The 26,413-nt window shown below is 35.4% G+C and overlaps 2 protein-coding genes and 3 long non-coding RNA genes across 5 annotated transcripts; 2 read left to right on the top strand and 3 right to left on the bottom strand.

Annotated features, from left to right (window-relative positions):
• The first annotated feature begins 540 nt into the window (after positions 1-540).
• Positions 541-3,560, top strand: LOC132916875 (DNA replication factor Cdt1). Its single transcript, XM_060977289.1, has 6 exons — positions 541-1,393; positions 1,473-1,725; positions 1,811-2,147; positions 2,222-2,404; positions 2,479-2,726; positions 2,800-3,560. Exons 1-6 carry the CDS (start codon positions 642-644, stop codon positions 3,166-3,168), a joined length of 2,142 nt encoding a protein of 713 aa, XP_060833272.1. The 5' UTR covers positions 541-641; the 3' UTR covers positions 3,169-3,560.
• Positions 3,561-3,760: 200 nt separating this feature from the next.
• Positions 3,761-4,558, top strand: LOC132904465 (large ribosomal subunit protein bL33m). Its single transcript, XM_060955004.1, has 3 exons — positions 3,761-3,931; positions 4,192-4,295; positions 4,397-4,558. Exons 1-3 carry the CDS (start codon positions 3,891-3,893, stop codon positions 4,444-4,446), a joined length of 195 nt encoding a protein of 64 aa, XP_060810987.1. The 5' UTR covers positions 3,761-3,890; the 3' UTR covers positions 4,447-4,558.
• A 3,820-nt stretch (positions 4,559-8,378) lies between these two features.
• Positions 8,379-11,824, bottom strand: LOC132904472 (uncharacterized). Its single transcript, XR_009657602.1, has 3 exons — positions 11,124-11,824; positions 10,331-10,531; positions 8,379-10,183 (listed from the first exon to the last, which is right to left on the bottom strand). It is a non-coding gene; the product is annotated as an uncharacterized LOC132904472 (long non-coding RNA).
• A 7,250-nt stretch (positions 11,825-19,074) lies between these two features.
• Positions 19,075-20,636, bottom strand: LOC132916855 (uncharacterized). The gene is made up of 2 exons (XR_009660217.1): positions 20,338-20,636; positions 19,075-19,637 (listed from the first exon to the last, which is right to left on the bottom strand). It is a non-coding gene; the product is annotated as an uncharacterized LOC132916855 (long non-coding RNA).
• A 62-nt stretch (positions 20,637-20,698) lies between these two features.
• Positions 20,699-23,872, bottom strand: LOC132916854 (uncharacterized). The gene is made up of 4 exons (XR_009660216.1): positions 22,834-23,872; positions 22,503-22,579; positions 21,999-22,387; positions 20,699-21,860 (listed from the first exon to the last, which is right to left on the bottom strand). It is a non-coding gene; the product is annotated as an uncharacterized LOC132916854 (long non-coding RNA).
• Between the last annotated feature and the right edge of the window lie 2,541 nt (positions 23,873-26,413).

Here is a 26,413-nt window from a genome sequence, read left to right as displayed (position 1 = left end):
ATTGAAACCATAAATATTGTTAAAGATCAATTAATTTCAAAATTTTAAATAAAATATTTAATTTACTCCTTGGGAAACTTTTATATTTTTTCATAAGTTATTTGATTTTTGATTCTCTATTATTTTAGCTTATCTATCTTGTTACGTGAAATTGCATTTATTTATTTAGGTTTACGACCCGATGATTCACTACAATACTTAGTCATTAATAGGGATTTAGTAGAGTCGCTCAAAGTACTATTACATACATTTTCAGTACCTATTTAATAAATTGTTTGCAATATTCTTTTTATAAACTAGTAATGAAATACGAGTATGTTCAGAATGCATAAAAATTATAATAATAAAGAATATTTTATTAATTAAATATTATATTTTGAAACAATGTATTAATCTTTGCTTACCAGAAATGAGCGTAACATTTAAATTTCGCGCGCTAATGATAGAGATAATTTATTCTCATTGGCTTGGCGCCTAAACTGACAAATAGGCGGGACTTCATACGCGCACTGTTATCGGTGTAGATGGTTATGGCGATTGGAAATCACGGACTTACTTGCGAAAGTATTTCAGTCAGAATTTGAACATTTTAACGGATTTCTTCTGGTATACACACGCATATATATTCGTATATAAAAAAGATGTCTCAGCCGTCAGTAACGGCGTATTTTAATACACGCAAACGACAAGCAACTGACGATTTACGAAACAAGGCTAAAGTTTTGCTTCTTGATCGGGAAGAATCGAGAGTTGTGAGTAGTCAGAATCCAACTAACGAAGATAATTTGGAGTCATCGGAAACATTGACTCCAATTCAAGAAGAAGAAACAATGGAAGTAAGTCAGGAGACTATTGTGATACCTGGTAAAGAATTACAGACTGATCATACGTTAAAACCTAATACAGCTGTAAGGAACATTCAGTTTGATTCTCCTAAATCAAGTGCTCAAAAAACGCCTAAACATAATGTTCGTGCACGAGTTACACGTACACGAAAATTATCTGGTGAAGAAGGACAAGTGGATATCAGAGAAAGCTTTCAAAAGATCACAGAAGACTTGGATATAAAGAAAGTGCTCTTTGAAAAGAAAGGTGCACTGAGTCCAAGAAGGAATCTTCCAGGAACACCTAAGAAGAACAACGATTCCGGTGAGAGTCCATTAACTAATTGTACAACGCCAAAGAAAAGTTCAACTATGGACAAAACAGCAAAGCGAGAGCTGTCTTTAAATGATATAAAAAATAAAATTAATAAATCTTCCAAATTTTCGGAATTGAAAACTTCTCTTGCTCGGTTCAAAAATTATGAACAAAGGCTAGAACAATTGCATAAAAATGATAAGAAACCCCAAATACAGAAATTTGAGAAGATCCAACTTGAAATACCTGTTAGGTAAGATATTTGTGAAATTTCTATTCTGTTATATAGTTTATTTTAAATGTTTTTATAATATTCACGTTGTTATTTACAGCCCACAAAAGGCTTATAAATCTCCAAGTAAAATGTTATTGAGTCCTTTGAAGGATAAACAACTAATGAATGCTAGTCCTCAACGAAGAATTTTATTTGAACCTAAAGAATCAACTCCAAGCCCTGTGAAAGGTAGCCCAATAAAAGCACCAGCTTATCAGCAGTATTTGTCAATTGCTGAAAGTGGCACTTCTGGTTTGCCATTGCCTTATCATTATAGATTTTTGGCAGAGGCATTCAGATGCGTAGATACAGTATGTTATTTCTGATATAAAAACTAGTTTTATATGTGTCTCTAATATATATTTGTAATTACATACTGCATTGTCAATTTTACAGGTTTCTGCAATGTTGTTCAATCGTAAAGAAACAATAACTTTCAAGAAGCTAAAGCCTGCAGTTCAAGAGTTATTGCGTAAAAATTTCACGTTGGAACATCTAGCACAAATGAAAACCATTTTTCCTGATGCATACATTTACAGCCAGGAGAAGCATCGTGCATTTGGTTCTTCGTCTAAACAGGATAAATATGAATTACTTCTTACACCTATTGTTGAAGAAAAAGATGGGAGAAATACTCCAGATGCAGACGATGTCTTGAAAACAGCATCTGAAGCTAGTATGGGACCGCGAGTATTACTTGACAGACGAAGGAAATTTTACAATATCTTGCTTGGTACTGGTTTTGCATAAAAATTGTTGACAGATTTGTTATAAATATCTTAACGTCTCGTTATCTTTTGAGTGCAGATAAAGTAAAAGATGAGCATGAAAAATTCTTACTTAATTTGGAGACGCCAATGCACATCTCGAAGGAAAAGATTCTGCGTTGGCATCCTGAATTTGATGTTGAAACTTGTAAAGTAATTGAACAGGCTGAATTGCCACAACCACCTAATGTGGAAAGGATGACAAGTGCAAAAGATGTTCTTGGTAAGAACAAAAGCATGTACTTTTTGACTGATATACTTTAAATTTTAAACTAATTTTTTACGTTTTTTTTTTAGATAAAGCAAAATCATTATTTAATTGCGGTACTCGCATGGAGAAAGCATTGCAGCGATTAGCAGAAGCAAAGATGACTTCAAAGACTGTTTCTCCAAAAAAAGATGAAGTAAGCACGGCTACCCAAACCGAGGGTGGTGTACAAAAGGTTAATATTACAATTGTGGATACTCCACCTGCTACTCCTACTGTAAACAAGAATCATCTTACTAGTGCACTGAAAGGCATACCAAAGGCTCTTCTTGAGAAAGTAAATGTTTTAATTTTTATTTCTCATTATGTTTTGTTCGTATTTTAATGACGAAAATTTTGTTATACATTAGGTTCGTGCTAAACAAGCTGCTAAAGCATTGGAAGCTATGACACGTCCACCAAATGCAGAAAAAGAGGCTGTAATGTATTCAAGATTACCCGAATTAGTGAAAGTTTTGCGTAATATTTTCGTAGCTGAAAAAAAGGGAGTTTTAACATTAGAATTTGTAATTACCAAATTAGAGAACTCGTTTAGAACTAAATTATCTCCTGTTGAACTAGAGGACCATCTACGTTTATTGTGTAAACTGCTACCCACGTGGTCTAGCATACATAATGTTCGAAAAGTGGATTACTTGAAGCTGCAAAAGGAAATCGATCTTACAAAAGTAATAAAAAGATTAGAAATTATGGCTAATGACAAAGTAAAGTCATCATGATATTTATGACATTATTGATCATTTTTTGCATCAAATTAAATTATGTGTATGGTTTTCAATTCTAATAATTTCATTTATATTTTATAAAGTACATATTTATTATTAGTTATTATTGCATTATGTTCATGTATTTAAAGAATTCTATTTCAAGAAGTAATTCGATTATGATTAAAAAAATAAATCAAGTTCTTTCTTGCTCGAAAAAAATTTTTAGTATTATATAACGATAATACAATTTTCTATATAATAACTATATGCACATACACACTACATTTTTTTCAATTTAGAAGTTTACTATTAGACTAGAAGTTTAATTCACTATCAAATATTTATATAAATATACACAAATATATTATGTGATGCAATCAAATATTAAATATTTCTGATGAAAATTATTTGATTGTTTGCTTTTTTATATATGAGTCATCCATTATATAGATAATAAAAATTGAAATTTTTAATATTTTGTGTAATTGTTTATTCAATGTCAACAGTTATATCGGTAAAAATTCGTTTATCTACAGCTGATACATTGAATATTTTTCCTACATATTTAATCAATGGTAAAATAGATTAAGTTTGACTAGGTTTTTAGTTCATCCTAACCTATTTTATTACCTTGTTGATTTATACACAATCGTAAAAACTTTGTGTAAAAGTATTTCAGTGATATACATTAAATCTTGTATACATATTTAAATATATACATACAACTGAAAATCATGTTTTTAACCAATGTATTGTTAAAAAAAGCTAAAAGCAAGTGAGTATGTGTAAATCAAAATATAATTGAATTGTAAGTAGAGATTAGGTTAGTTTCTATATAGAATATTTTTTTTTTTAAGAGATTACCTCATTGATTAACATTATAACATTTTACATATAAAAAAGCTATTCATAATAAAAAATATTCATTCTTATACACACAACACATGTATGTATGTATACAAATTTATGTTTATGTTTACATTAAATGACCAAATTGTAAATAGTTGCTTAATATCGCGTAATTTTCATTTATAGACAAATTTTAGTACTCGTAGAAAGTGTAGCAAGTGGTCACAAGTATTTGAGAATTCGAGATAGGTTAGCAGATAAATTAGAAGGAGTGTGGTTTGATCCTTATGGTAAGTTTACTTAAGTATTCCATAATTATTACATACATTTATATAATATGTGTACAGTTGTACACAGTTTCAAATTATATTGCAAAATTATACATTTCCAGTTCGAGAACATGTCCTTTATCGAGAATTGAAGAAAATTAGAAGTTTATAAATATTAACTTAAGAAATGATTCCACTATTATAACTTATTCAATCAACACTTGTAAACTAAATTTTACAAATATTATTGTATAGGATGAATAAAATAATATTCAATTAATGAAGATTGTGACTAATTTATTATTTTGTTTAATCAAATTTTTGAAAACAATATACTTTTCTATATAAGCCTTTCAGAAGTCAAATTGATCAACTCTAATTTTCATAAATTTCTCAATTTCATTAATAGATATCCAATTAGTATTCCATTCCTAAGAAACAGGTATTTTAATTCTGTAGGTTTATTCATTAGAAGGAACTGCTATAAAAAATAAGTAATGAATTTCAATGTAAATTATCTATTTTTTAATTCAAATTCTCTATTTTTCAATTTGTGAAATTGATCAATGTTTCTGATCATACGCAGAGTCAAGACAAAAGAATCAATTGTTATGTGAAAAGCAAGATGTCATAGTAAATGGTTTTAAATAGAGCATAATATGGATATCAAACATTTTGCTCGATTTATGTCTCTAGTAGTGAGAGAGATAGATAGAGGGGTAAGGATGAAGAAAAAGGAATGGAGGACCTCGAAATCGAGATTGGGGTAGGTTTCCTTTGATCCTTAACAAGGAACGCAAAGTTGTATTATTTCCACCTGGATTTCAAACGGTTTGAAATTCACGAGGCGTGAAACACGGCTCTATTCTCTTTCTCTGTTTCACCTACTTCTTCTCTGGTTCGTATTCTCTTTCGCCCTGCTCCTTCTTGTTCTTTTCCTTTTCGGCAGCGCGGGAGCAACTCTGGCGTCGTTTACTGATGTTGCCAATTCAATTTCCTTTGGCGGACCATTGTGGTCGGTAGAAAAGAGGGTTGCAGCTACCAAAAGGGTTCTCTCCTCAACTGAATCGTCTCTATCTTTTACGATTGTGCATGTGACAGCTCCTGACATCTACATCTCCCGCGTCTCTTCTTTTACTTTAAGCAAAATTTTTTCTGTTCTTCGATTTTCTTTTCGCCGTTCTTAATTTCATGTTTTCCTTCTTTATAAGCGTTTCAATAAACAAACATGAATTTCTTTCATCATTAGAACTCTAAAAAAATATAACCTTAGATGAAAAATATTCATGCAGGATATTGGTCATTTGACACCATTCAAATTACGTATAAAACGTTTTTGTATCATCACAATTGAAAAAGATATTTAGGTTAGGATTAGGTCAACGTTAGGTATTATATATAATACAGATATACCATATATAAATTATAATGATTATATGAACAATAAGGGGAAAAAAACAAGAAATATTACGTAATATGTAATATATTATGTAATATATGACAAAATTCAATTTGAATATCTTGGTTCACTGGAAAAGTTTTAATAAATTGAGTTGTATTGTTCATAAAATGAAGTTTGTGCCTTATTTAGATATCGCAAAAAAATGATTAATAAAATATTTATTGTTTTACAGTAATAAAACCATGTTTTATTACAGCACAGAATGAATTCCTATTTTTAACAACCAATGTATGAAATCTTTAATGGTATCTTATGGTGACATTTCACGCCTTAGTTCTCATAAATAAAATATGTTGTAAAATGGGAAATCACGAAAACTTAACATTTCCCTCTTATATTTTATATAGTTGCCTTAAGATGTAAATCTGGATTCAGGATTCATCAAATATTAGAACCGTTTTTGAATTTTCAAATCTTTCGCGGTAAGTAAATGGTCAAGCTGTGGTAATTAGGGGGTACTACATCGGCCATCCTAGAGAAAATAATACCAGAACTTGCAGTAAAAAGGAAATTAATTCTCAGGCAGAGAAAAATCAGGAAACGAATGAACCTTCGGTACGAAGCGGGTTTTTTTTCCACGGTACAATGAGTTTCGAAGCGGTATGCAACAGCGAAATTGTTAAAACGTCCGTTGTTTATGGTTGACTCGGTAGAGCAGCCGGTAAAGGAGGAAACAGTACGCAACGGAAAACGAGGTTGGAGAGACGGAGTGGAGCGTGAGCGGGGAGAAGAAAGGGCGAGAAAAGCAAAACAGAAACGAAAGGAAAAAGGAGAGAAAGAGAGAGAAAAAGAGGCTCCGTCTGGGCCTTGGCGCGTTTCAGTTGCCTCGCGTTCGAGGGCGTTTTTCGCCCGTGAGTTGTTCTTTGCTTATTACAGTGTGTGCACTGGGCTCGAGCTCGCTAAAGTGGTTTGCTGCTAATTAACTGCGTTATTTTTACAACTCTCTTGCTCCCATCCACCTCCTACGTCTCATTCCACCCCCTTCCCGCTTTCCTTCCCCCAACTGTTCTCCCACATTTGCAATGGGGTTCAATAATTCTGCGGCCGCAACGCCCTCTCTCTCTCTTCTACTCGCACTCTCTCATTCTGTTTTCACGTTTCTTATCATGCATTTTTCATTTGTATGTTTCTAGTGTATAAAGTTGAAAAATGAAATTTGATCACATATGTGACTTATCTATTGTAAAAATGAGTTACTAGATACTTGGTATTAAAGGTAGTAAATCAGACAAAATGAGTAGTATTAAATGTATTGTTTTTACAGTTATGAGAAATATAAAAGTGTTTTTCAGAATATCAATGTTTACTTTTACTGATATTGAATTATGATTAAGTATATTTATTTATCCTCGCCTTTAAAGTCTTTATAATCATATATCTTGGTATGTGATACATATTTCGTTGTGTATCATCTCGAATTTTTATATATCAATTTCATTTTCCTTTTAATAAATGAAAAAAGATTTTTGTATAAAATTGGAGCAATAAATTATGTATGCGAATAATGATTCATATTTTCATATTTTCACTTTCATATCTTCAGTAAACTCCATCCATTTTATGAATGAAAAATCCTATCAATATTTGAATTTAGTATAAAGAAAATTAAAAGTTGTATGTATGTAATAATATTTTGATTAAATCTAGTTAATTTACCAAGTACATAGCGATCTATTATACCGTATACAATAGTTACAATCAATAAGAATAAAGAAATTGATACGGGAGCATCGAAAATATGATTACGTTGGAAGTTATCTAAAGAGTGAAATTAGAATCTGTATTTACGCAAAAATTGTAATTTTCACGTTTAAAGATGTATTTACTGTAATTGAGCTGCTGTATTTGTATAATTGAAGATTCCTGTATTTTCCTTGAATTTTGCGGTTATACGAACGTGAATAGAAAATAAAGCGTGCACAAGGATTTTTTCCTAAAAAATGGTTCTTTCCACAGACTTTTTTTGCTCACACTTACCACTGCTTTGGTACTAGCGGCTGGTTTAATTTTACCAGCATATTTTGTATGTATATCTCGAGAGTGCGCGTTTGTAGGAAAATTAACGAGAATATTGGAAGGTTTTTAAGTACTCTAGTTTGAAATGGTTTTCAAGCGCGCAGCTACTCAACCGTCATTTCGTAATACATATTATCAAAAAGCGAGTATCATTAACCATTTGAAAAGTGGTTAAAAAGGAATCGCCAAGTGAAATCGTATATGTACTTTGATATTTTGTGCAATAGAAGGCTTTCAATCTCAATTCTATTCTTTATTATTTCTATATTCCCCAATAAAAAAATATTTAGAAGATTATATTAGGTTAATAAAACAATAACATTCTTCACGTTAAAATTTCAGCCACGAAAAAAATGAATTACCAATGGCGTTAACATGAATAAAACTGGGGCGTACTATAGTTTACAAAATAAAGCAATTTCATTCATATAGGAGCTATTCCATATTGTTTAAAATATAATAAAAGTAGATAGAATAAAGTTCATGCGAGATTGGTTAACACTAGAACCTACTAGACTTAACTATGATCTATAATATATTGCAAAAAATACAAAGAATATGTATTAAACTGTAAAGAACACATATATAATCATAAAATAAATAGTATAATGAAAATAAATAGGCGTATAATCATATCTCTATTTCAGTAAAAGCAAACACTAATTTCGCCAAAAGCATATTAGGCTTACCAAAAGTTTTTATCTTTTACGGTTACCTTACAATTACATTAGTAACTGTAAAAACAAAAAATCTAAAATCCGTCATTTTGATGGATTTGGTAAGCCTAATGTTACTAATCATAATTATAGTTTAATTATCGATTGATTTCTCAATCGCATATGTATATGATTATTGATGGATCATTTATAATGCTAAGCATCGACTACACGTTGTCCGATGATATTCGAATCGAAATAACTTTAATACCTTAATATCAGGTTCGTGAAACGGCTATTGGTTACGGCTGCCGATGGAAGTGGTCGTCGGAAGCAGAGAAGTCGAAGGTCGTTTGTATAGGTATCTCTCTGCCAGTAGTCGTGGCACCCTTCTTTTCTCCGCCACGAAAAGGCTCTTGAAATAAATTGAAAATGGCTGGTATCGCCCCGCTCTCGGATAAGTGATACCTACATCACCTACACGCACATCGGTCACCACAGAATTCCACGGGTGTTCTTTCACGTATTCAAAACGACCATTCAAAAGCGGATCCGAATCTTTACGAACGGATGATCAATTAAAACCATGTTAAAACGTTATATTAACCGCGTACTTTAGTCGGACCAAGAAAATTAAAAACTCAATATAAAAGGGGCACCGAACTCGATGTTAATCGAAATTATATCTTTAAGAATTATAGATTAACTTTTATTATATGATACGATTATCGTTATTGAGCAAGAGGTCGTAATATTCTATAGTTTTGCTGAAAGATTATAAAGACAAACGGAATATCAATCCACAAGTAACTTTTGCAACCAAAGATTCAAAATGTGTTTACAAAACATGTATAGTTCTGAATGTAACTATATCAATGAAGGTTGATTCTGAGTATTTGAACTTTTAAGCTTATTATATCATTTCTTTCTACATACCATTATTATAAATGAGCATCAACCGTATAATGAGTAGATATTTAAAACAAATTTAACAAAATTTCTCATATTGATTCAATCAACATAACCTACAATTGAAAATTGACTAGTTAGAATGTTTTCTTTTTGTATAACACGGTTCTTTTTGTACGTTAAACACGGTGAATCACGAATTTGAATATTACTGGTACTTCTATTACGACAGATGGTCTGTCTCATTATTCGGTGAAATCGAGCTCGTCGAAAATTTATGTACTCCCTCGCACTCTCCCGCGACCGTAAAATCATTTCCAAAATTCACGATTTGCCCGACCGGGCTAATTTTCAGCATGCACGCGTGTACTAAGCGCATTCACGTAATCAAATACCTATGTATAGTACAGGTATACGATGACACACATACACACGGAGGAGTTCGGGTGTGCAAAACGTAACGAGACTAAACGCGAAACCTGAACTGGCGTACGGTCGCGTGCGCGCGCTCGCTCACGCAGTCAAACACGCACGAGAAAGAAGCATGTGCGGGGGCACACAAACGAGAAGGTGTATTGAATCGATGAGTATCATGCAGTTGACAGCTAGAGCTAATTGAATCTTGACTCTATCTATCTGTCGACTCGAGCTGAGACTCGACTACCGGCGCCGCTGCGAATTGCATTTCCGTTCGACAGAATCGTTCGCGTTCCAGAATTCTATCTTCCTCCTTAATCCCTCTTCGTTTTTGTAATATAGAATTATTCAGGAAATTCTCCGATTCAGAAACTGTAAAAGACTATCCGTATTGTAATTACTTCTTGTGTTCACCATGTTTCCATTCGTGTTCATTGATATTTTTGAAACTGTAACATAGATGTGGTTAGTAAATATTTGAACTTATAGATGTTAATGTTTATTACGAATTTATTACTTAAAGAGATTTGATAATTTCATTTTTTTTGTATTTTGTTTGAATATGATGGAATTTCAATATTAACTTCGTGTTTTACCTAATGCAAGAACAGTTGTTTCGTTCAAAGACTCTTTATTCCAAGAAATACGAAGCGATTATTATACAAGACTGAATACATATCTTTCGTGAAAGAGAAAGGAAAGTATGCAAAGGGCGTGAAACGACGGTCCTCTTAATATAAACTGTAATTGTTGGTGCACATTTTCCTCTCTTCTTCGCTTTGTTAACATTTCCGTTTCTGCAAATTAACGAAAAGGTTGAAATATTTCGTTTGACTTTTTTTTCTATTTATCGAAATACGATACAAAATGTTATAAAGAATCGTAAAGCACAATCGTGTACAGTGGTTCAGAGGGAATCTTCTTTATTGGGAACGGAAATTTCTTTTCACCGCAAATTCAATAGAAGATTTCCGTGCATCAGACCATTCAATTACGTGGCGGATCAATGGAGGTTCTCGATAAAATTTTAATTAGAAAAGAGCAAGATATACAGCGGCGAAGATGCAACAGAACGGTCGTAGATCAAAGGTGTATAAATATTTATTAAACGTAATTTCTGTAACATTATTTGTAACTTATATTTTATCAATTTGCTGATTGATCTTAGTTTGAAAACACTTATTCTTAATATTTTAAGACGATCATTATGCATAAAACTGTAACAAGGAATAGCTATTCTTTCATATTTTCTACAAAATTAACAAACTTTCTGATCATTAAAAATGTGATTGTGTTTAAAATAATTCATAAGATACGGCAAAATTAAACTCACATCTCAATATAATTATAAAAACCGTTAAAAATAGTCAAATTTATCTATATACTAACCTGTAAATGAACGAAAACCATGAATATACATGATTCACAATAAGAAACTTCCAGAAAAGGAATGGTGAGGTTAAGTAACCAACTGTAACCGTGATGACATAATATCGGTTTCATTTAACGGAACGATGCGGTTCTCTCGTAAACAGCGAGGGGTTGAGACTCGTAATACCGATAAAGGCACAGAACCTGGGAAAGGAGGATAGATAGGAAGGGGACTCTGTTCCCCGTCTAGGATTCTATAATCCGTACGATCTTTATCGTTAAATTCTGTACTCGTGGACCGATGCCTCGATTGCGCAATCAAGATGGCATCGAGAAAGGCATCTCTCGCCTTCGACTCAAACTACCAACAAGTATTTCAATATCCGCTCCAATATATTCCCATCGACCCTATAAACGTGTGTGCAGTTATATTGGATTCCCTTCCTCCTTCCTTCGATTCGTTCTCCTTATCGCTCTCATTTCATCGCTTTTTCCGCTCTCGCTTCTTTCTGTGGTACGTGTGTGCGTGTGCGTGATCGCAGACCGATTGGTTTACGACATCACTACGAACACAAACGCGCGACGGTGGTGACGTTCGTGCATATCTTTCCCCGAGGAAACCGCATTTAAACGAGTTTGGTAACCCTGTAAAAGATTCTTGATCTTAATGGTCGAAGAATTCAGTTCAGGAGGATGATTGCTTGATAGAGAACTATTAGCAATCTTCATTATGATCACTATTGGAACTATAGTTACCAGTGTTTTTACATAAATGTTGTAAAAGGCTTAAAGTATGTATAGTAAGTATAGCAAGTATGTATAGTAAGTAATGTTATAAAGGCTTGTTTTTAAAAGATTGTATTTGGAACCATAGAGACGGCGAAGGGAGGCTTTTTAGCCCTATTTTCTGGATTTCGAGATACTTCTATGAATATGATACTTCTATAATGATCTTTGATGTTATTAATAGAACACTGAATTAGCCATTAAAAGTTTCTAATTACACTGATATATGTATATATTTTAAAAATGATTATTAGATAATCTTTAAAACAGTCATTAAGTGACTTTTAAATGACTTTTAAATAACAACTGCATGATCTTGGGAAAATCTTTATATGACATGAATTGATTTTGAAACAATTTTCAAATTATTTCTATTAATCGTGGATTATAGGCAGAGAAATCATAGTTTCAATCATTTCGATACGATACTAAAATAATCCTAAAATATATTTACAACATGTAGGTATATCTCTATCACTTGATTTAAACATATCGAATTTCAGCGAAATTGTATTCATTCAGAATAAGAGCGTTGATTTGGAACCACTAAAACATTCAGGATGAACCAGTGAGTCTAAATTTAAACGTTGAAGATTCTCATCTATCCTCTATTTTCTGCTCGCATATTTCCACGACGTGGCCAATGGCGATCAAATAGATGCCAGGCATAATGGTCGCGGATAATAATCTAGAAAATTCTTTCCTGATTAATTAGCCGTTTGAGGCTCCTAGATCACAAAGATATGCAGTAGGCCAATGGATATGAAATAATTTACCGTAGAACCGCGGCTGTTCTGTCCACAACCACCTGGGCACACATTAAAATCGGGCGTTCTCCCACCGATCACTACTCGTCCTTTTCATCATCGCTACTGCTATCTCCGTCGCTTCTTTCATTCGTCCTCTTTGTTGTCTCGTAATCTATATACGTGCACACAGGCCGCCGCTTATTATACTAATATGTCCGTCGTGCGTTCATCGCGGTGCATCGCCATCAAAAGGGTTTTCTCGTTCGAGTCTAATTGTTCGGCCCGATCCCGGCCAAAGAAATCGAGTGATACGGTAGGGGCTGGTTTTTCACCTCGTTTCAACCGCTGGCCCGCGATCAAACGGACCCCATTCCTTATCCGTGAATCTTCCCGCACGGTTCGTCGACTTTTCGGTCACTGAATTCTTCCCGGATACCTAAGGGAACCTGGCGATATATGCATACCTCGTATAGATTCTTTAGCTAGACAGGAAATCCTTGGATCTTAGGACGGGAATTAAAATTGTAAATATATACATAGAAGATGAATCTGTTAGTCTGACCAGTCGAATGTGAAATCCTTTTTAAGTTTTGGAATTTAGACTCTTTACATTTTTCAACTCCGTCATTTTTACAGAGGGTTACTGGAAAATAATTAGTTATGGGTTATTTTAGGATAATGAAAGTTATTTACCATAGTTAAGTATTTGGTAGAGTTATTATGTTGCTGATAACTTGAGGAAATTAGGTTCTTTTTACATTTTTCAATCGGATAATTCCTAACTGGAAATAATTACCTAGAGCTTAGTTGTTTCAATTAAGATTAAAGTTTAGAGAGATAGAACAAGTAAAGATAAGAAAGTTAATTATCAGGGTTAAGAATTCGGTGCAGTTATGTGTTATGTTATATGTCATTTAGTCCATCTTTAGACCAATAGATAAACCATTCTAAGGATAAGAAAGAATACCATAAAACGCCACACATTTCTAAGACCTCTACATAATTTTAAGAATAAAAGAAAAATAAAGACTTTCCCATTGGATTAGAACGTTGAGTTTGTATGGAAAGAAAAAAAAAAAAAAGAAAGAAGAAGGTAACGGATAATCGGAAATGGAAGAAGTGCCCGAAGCGTGGCTTTGCACGATCCGTGGTTATCGAGCAGAATGGACGCGTTGTACTGGATCAACCGCACAATGAGTCCAATCGGTGAAAGGGTTTTGCAATCGTACCCACGTTTATACTGGGTATATCTGCAGGGGATACAGGTACGTTTTAGGCACGGTTCCTTTTATAAGTGCCATTATAAGTGCCATTTGAGCATGCCTACACCCGCTTTGTACGCGAATTTCAAACTAGTCATTGTCCTCTCGTTATTGTTTGAAAGGACACGAGATGACAACCGCTGTGGTTAAAAAGCACCCCCTCCATATTCCTTGAGGCAATTGCGTCCTTTACTTTTACGATATATTAACCGTTTGGTTTTTTACAAACGTATCTATCAAATAAGATTCTAACTTACATTTCTAATTTAAACATATCTATTAAGGAAGTTTTCATTTAGCTGAGCATATGAAACCCTTAATGGTCCAACTGATGAAGAATAGAGTACAGAAAAGGTTTCCAAACTGGAAAGATACCAAACATCATACATATGAAAATGGACGATCGTATTCTTTTCTAACTTTAAAGAGCAGATTTTCAAAGTAACTAGATAATGCAATCTCCTACATAACCTCCTAACCTCAAAAAGTATTTTAAGCAGCATCCTCGAATCTTTAAATCTCCTTCGAATCTCCCTCGTGAATCGTACTTTAACGGAAAACTGATTTAAGTAGTCTTCTTCCGAATCTTCTTTTCTAGATCGTAGAATCATTCAGCTAGCTTTTGTTCGTTTCGATTCTCCGTATCCTTTCTCTGTCAATCATCGGTCGCGGCTTCACAATGGCTGCGGCGACACATTGTGTAATTTGAAATGAATGCTGTGCAGGCCCTAACGGGAGTATAATTGTTTCACGACAGGTCCACGGAGGCCTAGTATTAACGTAAGAAAATGGGGACTGGTGGTTTTCCAATCGAACAATGGCCATGTGTACCACGTTGGATATCTCGTTACACCGTAATCGAGGAATAATCGATCGTAAAGTTGTAGCACAAGGCAAATTGCTGGGCGTGGTGAGAACGATCCAGGAAACTCGAGAGGGCAAAAGACAAGGGCGCGTAGCAGAACGAGGAAATCCGAGATTTTTCTTCCTTTCCTCTCTCGCAAGCGTCCCCCTCTTCTCCGCTGCTCCATGGTCCTCCTTTATTTTTCCTGGCCATGTAAAAAGCTTTTTATTCAGAGCCCGTGTTCACCCCTCGATCGAGCGGCGTGCGTGTGCTTCCACCGAAGCGAACCGAACCGGGGCGCAACAAAGATTCACTTCACTGACACGGGATCTTTGAACTGGGTTAATTAGGGGATCGAGAAATTTTGTTCGGCCATTCGAGGAACCTTGTTGCGACTTCATAAATGTAGAAACGTCGATCAATGAGGAAGATTCTTCTAAAAAACTATTTATCGTATTATTATAGAAGACTGATGAGTTGTAATAAATTAATATTGATAATTTTATATTATAGTATGAACTTACATGGGCGGTACTCAAAAGTCAAACTGACCAACTCCATTTTCTGATATTTCCTTATTAGGTTCGTATTTTCACAAGAAATAAATGAGTCACGTTAAATTAATTATGTTGATTAGGTTATGTTACTTGCATCATAATAAAAATGAAAAGATTTAGATCACTATAAACTTACATGAAAGCCAGTTAAATTTTAAATTAATCAATCTCATTTCTTTAAAGCTTCTTAACTATTCTAGTACTCTCAATTTCAATTAGTTAACCTCAACAAAGTCAATTACTTTGATTTTTGTATAGTTCGTGTATCTAGCGTCGAATGAAATAAAACACGTGACTTCTGATGGGTTCCAGAATACTAATACACGGGCGTCAGGAAAGATCCTTGATTTCCGTGGAAACGAATATCACGCACAACGATTAGGGAGAGAGGAAAAAAAGGGAAATACGAGTAACCAGTATCCTGGTCGATCACGGGATTCCGTCTCTCTCGTGCCTCTTTCCTTCTCGCAACAAGAGCGGTCCTCGATCATCCTCTACCTCTCGTCAATGCATCCGGGGACTTCCGCGATTTCTGAATAGAAATCTCCAATGGTGGCTGACAATGCAATACGTGGACAATTGCATAGTCTAATGGATCTGCCTCACATCATCGTAACTTATACGTACGTGTCGTTCGTGAAAACGATATCGACAAACGTCCATTCCGCGTGTCTTCCTACCGTTCGCAAAAACGAGATCGACATTCTCTCTATGGTGGTCGTGTCTTTCCGCTGTCATCATACTCTACTACGTCTCTCCCCTTCTTCTTCCTTCGCGCCACGGTTTCGCGCGCGCCGAAAAACGAAAAAAGATTTGGTTCGCGTCGGTAAAAACGAACATGTCGTGTCTGAGTACCCCCTCCCCCTAGCCTGCCGTGCAAATGAAAATTATTCCGCGGTTTAGGCCGTTTGCTAATCAATCAATAACGATGCGTTCCACCGCGTGCGAATAAATTAATTAGGTCGGTCCGTTCTCGCGTCTCTAATTCAACACGCGGTCGCGACTCCTATCCACAGGAAAATTTCGCTTTGAACTTTGATGGAAACCTTTTATCCCAATTTAAAGGTGTTCTAATAACGCAGAGGTTAATAATAATTCAATTGACATCCGTTTAGATGACATTATTGAGTATTTGTAACGTAGACTGAATGTAGATTATATATATCCTTTTTTGCAACTGATAAGACGCATATATCTTAATATCTTTCTATATAGAATAAAGGGAATAAAAATAAGAATAAAAGAATAAAAAATAGAGGTTGGAATCTTTGACATGCCTCAATTTCCGGAGCAATATATATATATATATATATCTTCTATCATTTTAAAGTCACATATGGTTTCACTCAGTTGTGAGCAATAAATATCGCTAAATGCTAAAAATCAATCTTAAAAGTGATCGATCAATGAGACTTTCTTGCGATCATATAAGGTTAGGTTTGATGTTATTTAAAAATTAATCTTAAAATCCGTGACTTCCTATTAGTAACCTCGTTACAAAAGGATCGAACAGTTAACCGATCTGCCGAATGAAGATTTAGTGATCTCTGTAAGAGGTCTAAAGAAGAATCGGAATGAACTTGTTCATCGACCTCTCTTCTGTATGCGTGGGCGGTGACAGTACTCCGTTCCCTTTTCTTTCTTTCACCAACAAAAACCCGTAAGAGGGAAATAGAAATGGAGAGAGAGAGAGAGAGAGAAATCTTGGAATCTTTTGGTTCTTGGTTGGACGCGAAGGAGGTACGCAGAGATGGTCCAGGCAGTTACGGCATTATATACCTAACAGGAAGAGAGACAAAGCAAACAAAACACTGTCGGGGCGTCGCGTCGCTCCGCAAACAGCGCCCTCGCGAACGAGAGGAGTGAGACGAAGAACTAAAACTTGGAACAAAAGTCCTCACTTTTGTTCCTTGGAAAGTTTTTCGAATTATGGCCATGGCGGAGAGAAAGACGAAAAGGAGGACGCAATCGAAAGGAGTCGTGCCTCTGTGATTTATATCTCGCCAAGGTTTCGGAATTATTAAACTTTCCAGGGTACCGGAAGAAAGGAGGTGAAGGAAACGATGGCCACGATGGAGAGGAGTTCCTAAGAGAGAGAGCTTGTACTGTAATTAAGCCGTTTTCTAATGAAGATTGATCGGTCAATTAGCACCGTTACCTCCCATCTTGTGTCTCTTCAATTATTTACAGCAGACTGTTCTACTTACTTACCATTATATCTATAGCTTTGTGTCTTTCATTATGTTAATGTTTTCAATAGCCATCATTCCTTTTCAAAAAAGAAGCTTTAATCATGATGGTTATTTCTGACCAAAACCATCTAAATTATGATATGAATTTTTGTACTCTAACTTTTTCAATTTGAGCCATAAAAGTTATGATTCTTGATATTTGTACAGAGAAGGAGTACATAATAGTATATGTGTAAACAAGAAGTACTTGTATTGTTATTGGTTAATATTTCCAGAAAAACTTTCATTCGACTTCTTTGTAACAATTCTATGATTTTCGTAACTGATCGTCAGATAAGTTAATTAAATTCTTGGCGAACCTTTCATTCCACTGGCGTTGAAGTTACAAAACACCAGCAAGGTGGAACATTTAACCACAGAGCGATACGATGGTCAGTATACTCGGGGGTGAGCTGTAAAACACTTCGATTATCCATTAACAAGCAATTAAACCGCTGGTAACGAGGTACAATTCAGGCTCGAGTTGAGTTATCCCTGGAAGAGATTAAAAGCTGCCACTTGTGAGTCTGAGCGAAGCCACCCTTTTGCGTTTCTGTCGTTCGACCTCTCTCTTTCGCTCCCTTCTCTATCCCGGTGTTCCCGTCTCTGTTTAGCTCCACCCCTCGACCGTCCTGGCCACAATAGAGAGTGGGAAGCCTCTTTCTATGGATCACACAATGGATATAGTATATCAAACAAATTCGACCCCGCGAAATTATTGGCCATGGTAATCCCACGTTACCGGCCGTGGACGATAGTTCTCCCATCAACGTCGCCGCGTAACCCACAGCTAGACAAGAGGCTGGGAAACCACAGTGAAAACTCATCCATGAAATACGGAGACGTAACATCGAGCCCTTTCACCATTAATTTCTTTTCGGCTCGGTCTTTCCATTACTATCTTTATATTTAAAGAGTATAGGAGAAGAAAATGATAAATTACATTTTTTATTTTCTACAGAAAAGCTGTTTCAAAATTTAGTATCTCGTTGATCAATCCTGCAATCCAAAGTTACTCGTTCATTTGATTCTGGAGTTATACACGAGTTACTCCATTCTCTTAAAATTTTCAAATTGCTTCTCATAATATTAAAGTAGTATTGCTTGTCTTGGTAATTGTACCTTTGTTTTAAACAAAACTTTGTCAACTTATTAACTATTTTTAAGACTCACATCTTTGAACTTAGCAGGCTGTTTTCATTTTCAATGATCTCATATTAAAATTATTATGTTTAATCATGAGGTGATGTTAAAATAAAAAAGTCCACAAAAGTATATACTTATTATGTTTTTCTCTTGAAATCTTCACTTATATACTTCAGACAAAAATATTGGTTCTTTTCTTTCATTGGTCAAATGGAAGAGGAGACAACTGTGATTTCTAGTCATCGAATCGATAAATTTTAAAGTTAATCTTAATGAAAATGAGATATGAGGAAACAGATGAGAAAATTAATTCAAATGTAATTGACTAAAAAATAATGAGTTTTAGTTTAGGTTTAAGTAAGAAGAGCGTGAATGGAAAAAAACGTCGAGGAAATATCGTCTGCGTTGATTTAATATATTCTGCAATTTGATCGGATCATAACGCATCGATTGAAGCGCATCCTGATTTATGGCAAAGTACATAACAAAGATTTCGATGGCAAATCCAGAGGCGACACGTCCTTCATTCTGACAGGATTGAAAGCCGTAAAAATCCTTGTCGGACGAAAGGGTACCGATCTAGGTACGCATGCGTTTGACAGAGTAGATATATTTCGATCATGGATTTTCGATAGGCCGCAAGGATTAGGGGCTACCCTCTGCTCTCGCGCGTTTGTTCGAAACAATGCTCGACTTAACTGATTGGCCGCTAGCTGTTTCCGCATGTTGTATTCTTCGTTCTATACCCGATGAATAATAGAGTAACAAGGTGAAGTGTGTTACACAACAGATTATCATAATAATCTCGACTAACGAGTATTGTTTGGTTAATTAAAAAGTTATACGAAAGAAGATTCTCTATCCGTTCTTTGTCCCAAGTTATATTCCTCTCTTGCGAAACTGAGTTTCTTCATGTACATATACTTTTCTAGTTACTCAATCCATACACATACATACCTAAGCATATAAATCATGTATTAATATATAACTACTTGAATATGTACAGGGCAAGTCGTGAAAAGTAGAACACCTAAATATTTCTATTAGTATTATAAATGGAAGGAAATATATAACAAAATGTTGTACTAATCAAGATGGTAAGTATACAATGATTAATCATGTTAAGTTAAAATATTCTAAATGTCCCTAAATCTACATTGTAAGGAACATGAATTAGAAAGTTTGGCAATATATAATATGCAAGAATATATATACAAAATATTCGATTTCACTCAACATTCTCTTTCCCTAAATGCACAGCTCATCTCCATTAGCGTAAAATTAGAATCAAATTCTAAAGACGACAAAGAGAAAAAGAAGAAGACAGCTTAGACAGTTAAGGTACAAATCAAGCAAGCAATGAACGAGAAGAAAGAGACAGAGAAAAGTTAGTGGGCGTAACTTGCGATAATTTGCATGGAAATTTTTATCGGCACGGCCGAAGAGGCAATATCCGGCAGACGCATTTAAGATCTGAGTCCGGATAATAATAGCCACAGAAATGGGATCGTAATGCCCGAAATGGGTGACACGAGTAGGTACCCAAGGTTGCCTATATACGCCTTATATTTTCCTACGTAGCTATCGCAGGCTAATGCGCGAAAATGCGGTGGTAAGTGGGGTGCACACACAAGCTACGGTTGGAAAACGAACCCACCCATATCGTGCTACGGCCACGCTGCGCAAGAAAAAAATGACATCGTCCTCCCTTGCTTAGCGTCGTTAAATTATATATAGTCTTTCTTTCGCCCTTGCTCGCTTGTTCTTTATCGTCGCCTTATGTTAATATTACTTCTATTCAACGCAGCAGCCGTTGCAGAAGTACCTGGTCCTCCTTCGCTTTTTCTGTCTCCTTAGTACTCTTATATGCTTTAAACTTCCATCCATTTGTTGAGTTTCATTGCATCCTGTTAGTCTTTTTTCTTTTTATTTTAAAGCAAATCTGACGATGGTTTTGAAAAATGCCTGTAACGAATGCCTTTAAAGCAATGAAGTAGAATCTATTAAAATGGCAATTGATTTAGTACCTTTTTTTGCTTTACACCTTTTTTCTTCGCTTTTCACTGGCCGATTGCATTCTTTATGCAGTACAATACGTATCTAGGTTTACGAAGTCACCCGAGCGTTTTTTATCTTTAGCTGATCGATACATACATTCGGGGGATCGATGGAAAAGGATCGACGAAGGAACACTTAGGAAGGAGCATTATACGGAATCACATAGGGGCAGGATCAGTTGCTTGATGGACTGGAAGCTCGCGGTCCGCTTCGAAATACCGTCTTAAACCGAGCTAGGAAAAGGCTGCAAGTACGTACTCGAGCACGGCCAGTGAACACGTACACGTCGTATTACTGTGACCGAGTATCCAGCTTTCGTGGTTGCATTCAGGGATCCTGCTGAGTTCTTGTTTTCTCCTTATAGCAATAAAGGAGTATTTAAGAGACTTTCGCGGATATGGGCAAGGAAGAAGGTAGAAGAGAAAAGAAAAAAATTGGACCGTGTAAAAGTAGAAGCATGTAGAAAAGACGTGAACAAGGAAATCGTTAGGAAGGAAAAGAGACAGGAAGAAACAGAAAGAAAAATCGTGCATGTATATACGCATGGAGCTTGTATGTATATAGGTATACTTGTCAGTACATGCGTGTATGTGTATGTGCCCCGTGGCGTGCACCCTGCCGACAGGCCTCGTCGTTTTCGACGAGGCCATCGAAAACAATCGGCACAATGGATCCTCAAGCGTTCTTATTTATTATACTTACATGGCACTGTACACTATACATAACGCAAGTGAATGGAAGAGACCGGAGTTAGACGAGATGTGGAACGCGCGTGTGCATTTTGCTTGGGGACCCCCATGAGTAAAGCGTGCGTGAAAGAACGCACGCGATTTTTGAATCGTGGAGCACCGGTATAAGGGAACAGCTCGGGGAGGGGTGTCCACAAAGAAAAGGTTAAAGAGTTGTTTTGTGGACGGTCAATTGACAGCGTTTTGCGGATGTTAATGGCCGTCCGTCTTTTAATGGCGCGCCTTCCTTCATCGTCCTTCACGCGCCGTCCAGGGGAACTTCCTAATCGTTGCAATTCAAATGTCATTATCCTTCTCATATGTCGTGGTGTTAAGTAGTCGAATTGTAATATTAAATTAATACATATGTAACTCTGATTATGTTCCAAAATTACTAAAAATAAGCAGAATGAAATTTAAAAAATTGTACATTCTATTAATTAAGTAATGCGATATAATCCTAACGAACAACGATATAGTAATCAGTTAATACATTTAGACGTAGGTTGATAAGAAATGTATTAAAGCTTACAATTGCATAGATTGTCCTTCCATAATGCAGCATTCTTTGTTTAGAATATATTTTCTAAATATTGTTGATATTCAGAAATCGGTTGATGATTTCATCAGTTTAAAAGATATAATGCTTCCGTTTATCAGAAGTTACCGAGTTAGTTATTTCGTTATTTTTTCATTTGCCCAGTGGATGTTGAGTGGTATTATGAGATGGGTATAGGATAAAGGAGTTAATCCTGAGTTTACGTATATCATGTTGAAAACCACTGGTTGTGTATAGCGATGCGTACACGCGTACTCCTAATACCTCTTATGCGGGTCTCATTGTGCAACGATCTCTTGTTGCCTGTAGAATCGTTACGAACAAAGATCGTCTACTCTAGAGGATATATCGTTATCCTTCTACTGTACTAGACAATGATGGATGGATAGATAATAAGAAAAAACTCAATATATCGCGTCTGGAACGCGGTTGCATACTACCTTACGAAAGATATAAATTTGACAACCAGCATCTCACCATGATTATAATCAATTATGTATAATTATGTATATAAATTTATAGTATATATAAGGTAATCCATTATATAAGCAAACCTGAAACAAAAATAAACAAAAACAGATATAAATAAGCGAATCAAAACGTTAGATGAATTGTAAATGTAGATAACAACAGTTGATTTCGAAATTGACATTGAGGCAGTACTTTTTACAAGTAATATATTTATTGAATTCAAATTTTCTTTTTCCTTTTATCGCATATACTCTCTTAACGAACCCATAAAAGATTGATAACAATTTTCAATCTCTTTCTAACTCTTCAACATTTAGTTATAAAATCAACTACGAACCTGAAAAATTTCTTCTTCGAAGATAACCAGCATGTATCAGGCAATAGTAATCGTTCGATCCCTGCCGCTCCACCAAGTCAAAAATTTGTCAATCAACAGGCGAATGAACTTTGAAAACATGCAACAATGGCAACGGCGAAGCTCGGCCCTCGAGGATCGTCATGGACCGTCGAAAATTCGGTGCCCACTCGAACAGCACTTCGGCCTTCGTGTGTGTGTTTCATAGCAGCAATAAAACGTCATTTTTCGCGGGTCCGTTTCGGAAAAAGAATCGGGCGAAAATATGGGAAAGTCTCGCTGGTGGTGTGGATTGTCGTTCCGAAATGAACGGTACAAAATGATTCTGCGTTGCGCGCCGGTGCTCCACGAGTGGTTGCACGATCACGCGCTAGCCTGTTGTAATGGATGAGTCCCGATGCCGGGATGTATATTGCCAAAGTACTTATGGCAGCACGTTTATGGCATACAGGCTGTACAAGCCTGGCAGCGGCCGACATGAAATCCAGTCGAGCACCCTCCATCCACGTCACGTCCGCCACTGATTAACATTAACTTCATGGAAAAAATTGTACCAAATGCCGAGCAACGTCACAATTTTCGACTTGGCCGCGATGCCTATCTGCCGCTTTTTCGCCGTTTCTCACATTCCTGTTCACCTATATGGCATTTGCGAATGTTAGGTTATGTTAGGTTTAAGTTAACATTTACATGATCATCGACGTTATCAATTTTCTTGTATTCATTCGCGTTTTTAGATTTCTCTTGAACTAAGGTATCCTTAATAAATTTCACGGGTTATTGGCAATTTTATTTTAGATCTTTCATTCTGTTGTTTGGTATCTTGGCTACAGAAAGAAACAAAATCATGTAATGTTTTCTAGACCTTCTTATATATATATAACTAACTTATACTACTAATAATATTAATAAAGTGATAAGTTTACCTTAAGTAGGATAATCAGATCAGTTTTACAGTTTGTGGAAATGATTTATAAAGTTTATCTTATTTTATTACTTAACTTGATCCTCCTGTGCAAGAGGAGTTACTATTAGTACTGGTAATTTTTAAAGCTTTACATGTATATAGCAATGTTTATTTTGTTTACCTTTAAAAAAATAATTTTATAATTCTGAATAATAACCAACGAATGAATAAAATAGTCAACATATTGCATGTACTTAAGTAGTGAAAATATATTGTATCTATTCCTAGATCTATGCTGGTAACAAATTGGAACTGGTTGTGAGATCGTACCTCAATTTGTACTTTAGAATTTCAAATAAGGTTTAGAGACACTGTTGCGTGTCAAGCCATGCGTTTGGTCGTCAAATTAAAAGGAAACCGGGAGCGAGTCCCGTTCAGTGAATCCTCGTCCCCAAGATATCGAAGGTCCCCACAAAAGCACGCAGGGGTGCAGTTAATTCTAAAGCGATTAGGCGCACGCGACGGGGCAAAGGTGTCGACCTGCAATTGACAACGGGCTGAAGGGTCACGAAAGAGATCGCGAGGAGGGGAGACGAAAAATTAAATTAGTCGCACGTTCGAAAGTAATCCCGGATTAATATACGTTGCCCCCGCGCCAGAATGCTTTTCAATGCCATACAATTGGGCCCGAATATTTTCAAGGAGATTCCAAAATACTTAAGACACTTGCATTTACACTCATCTGGTATTGAAATGTTTCTCAAAATTGCAATTAGTCTGGAAAAATTAGAAAAACTTAAAATTTTGTTCATGACTGGATTATTAATATCCTAAGACTTAATATCTTTAACTCTTCAATCTTTGGTTTTCCGTTTAAATGTATTTTAATCATCAACTAATTGTTTTATCATACACTGTAATAACTAGATTACGGATTTTTAAGCAAATTCATATTTTTGAGAATATAATTAAGAAAGTAGAGTCTCGATAGAAAATTGTATCACTTACCAAATGTTATAGAGATTTCTTCAGAATTACATGCATTCTGTGCAATTTTGCACTTTGAAATTTCCTACAAATGCATAGAAATTCACACAGTTTAGTAACTGTACTTGATCTGTCCGTATTAATATGAAATTCATTTAAAAGCCCATTTTAGCATTCCTCACATCCTAAAAAAATTATCATCATGAAGCAATCATAACCTAAAAAAGAAAAAAAGAAACGAAAACAAAACAAAGAAACAAAAAGATCATCATACCGAGGATTCATGAAAGCATTATAATCCCTCTGCATTAAAATACTAGGTCGAAGGCACTCCAATACCTGGAAACGTTCTGTCCCGGAAATTATTCAAGCCGCAGCTCGATTATAGAAGACAATTTTAATATCGTCGAATAATGGACGATCTTCGATGAGAGAAATTGAGATAAGGGGAAAGAGGAAGGGAGATCGGTGGCCTGAAAACCCGCGTTGCGTTAAGGTCACCGCGATAAGGGGTGATAGAATCGTGATCCTCGCGATCTGGCTACGTGGTGGGCATGTGGAAACGGTATTCAATATCCGTTGCCCCTGGAAGAAAGCTGGATCGCGAAGTAGGGAGAGGATAGAAGGAGTAGGTATGCTCATTGTCACCGCGAAACTATTCCGGACGAATTCGAGATCACGTGGCCTGTAAAAAGGACAATGGATCAGGAGTACGTGTCTCGGGATCGACATGATATTGGAACGAGGTTGCATCGCCACTATAAAACATAGAATTATATCTATAGTTCTTTTTCTAATACTTATATGAAGTATAGAAGGTGTAACAGAAATAGGCGCAGAAAATGTAGAAGCGTCATTTAGAATGACCAAGAGAGGTTATCTTAGCATAAGTTTGGAAGTGTACAGATGCATCTGAGTATTTGAATTTTTTTAATTTTTTAAAATTAAAATCCACTAAGATTGAGCTTTTACTATACACGAATAAAATTTCAAATTATTTTAATTATAAATAAGTACAAGTAAATGTTGCCTGTATTATGAAACACTCTGTATGTTGCATAGTGATATTCAGTGTATACTTTTCTTAATTACCAAGTCAGGCTCCATGTATTTAGACTTTGAAATAGAAAGTAGACATAGTAATGAATAATGCTTTGAAAGACAACTTCCAGAAAGATCTCTGTATTTACATAGAACTAACAGAAGGTTCATCATCCAACAATCTGAATAAACGTTTACCACACAACTAATAGCGCACTCCAATGACACAAAACCCTCAATTTAAGCAAAAAAGAAAGAGAAAGAGAGAAGAACACAATCATCAATTCCACGAAATTGAATGAACAACTTTTTGCCCAAGATTTTCAATTTAGCAAGTAGAAAAAAGCAAACATAAAAAATAAATTAATTATAAATTCCCCCCAAAGGAAAGATTTTATAATTCGCTGAAAGATTCGTCTTATTGATCTTATAGAATGGTCGCTCACCTCGTATAACGCGTTAAATCGGATTCTTATGTAATGTTTGACTCGTGACACGGCTTTTACGCAGGTACAACGAGACCATGAGCTACGTTTTACCTGCCACGGTTTCGATCTCGTGTCCTCCTGTTTGCCCATCCATTATGGCTACAATAACAAGGATCGTCCGCTCCATCGGCTTCGCTTC

Source organism: Bombus pascuorum, chromosome 2 (assembly GCF_905332965.1).
Source record: "Bombus pascuorum chromosome 2, iyBomPasc1.1, whole genome shotgun sequence".
Lineage (NCBI taxonomy): Eukaryota > Metazoa > Arthropoda > Insecta > Hymenoptera > Apidae > Bombus > Bombus pascuorum.
This window is presented reverse-complemented; position numbering and strand designations above follow the sequence as displayed.

Coding starts and splice junctions, on each gene's coding strand:
- LOC132904465 (XM_060955004.1), top strand. CDS start 3,891: ATGTTTTTAACCAATGTATTGTTAAAAAAAGCTAAAAGCAA. Junction 3,932..4,191: donor TTAAAAAAAGCTAAAAGCAA/GTGAGTATGTGT, acceptor TTTCATTTATAG/ACAAATTTTAGTACTCGTAG. Junction 4,296..4,396: donor AGTGTGGTTTGATCCTTATG/GTAAGTTTACTT, acceptor ATACATTTCCAG/TTCGAGAACATGTCCTTTAT.
- LOC132916875 (XM_060977289.1), top strand. CDS start 642: ATGTCTCAGCCGTCAGTAACGGCGTATTTTAATACACGCAAACGACAA. Junction 1,394..1,472: donor CAACTTGAAATACCTGTTAG/GTAAGATATTTG, acceptor TGTTATTTACAG/CCCACAAAAGGCTTATAAAT. Junction 1,726..1,810: donor CATTCAGATGCGTAGATACA/GTATGTTATTTC, acceptor TCAATTTTACAG/GTTTCTGCAATGTTGTTCAA.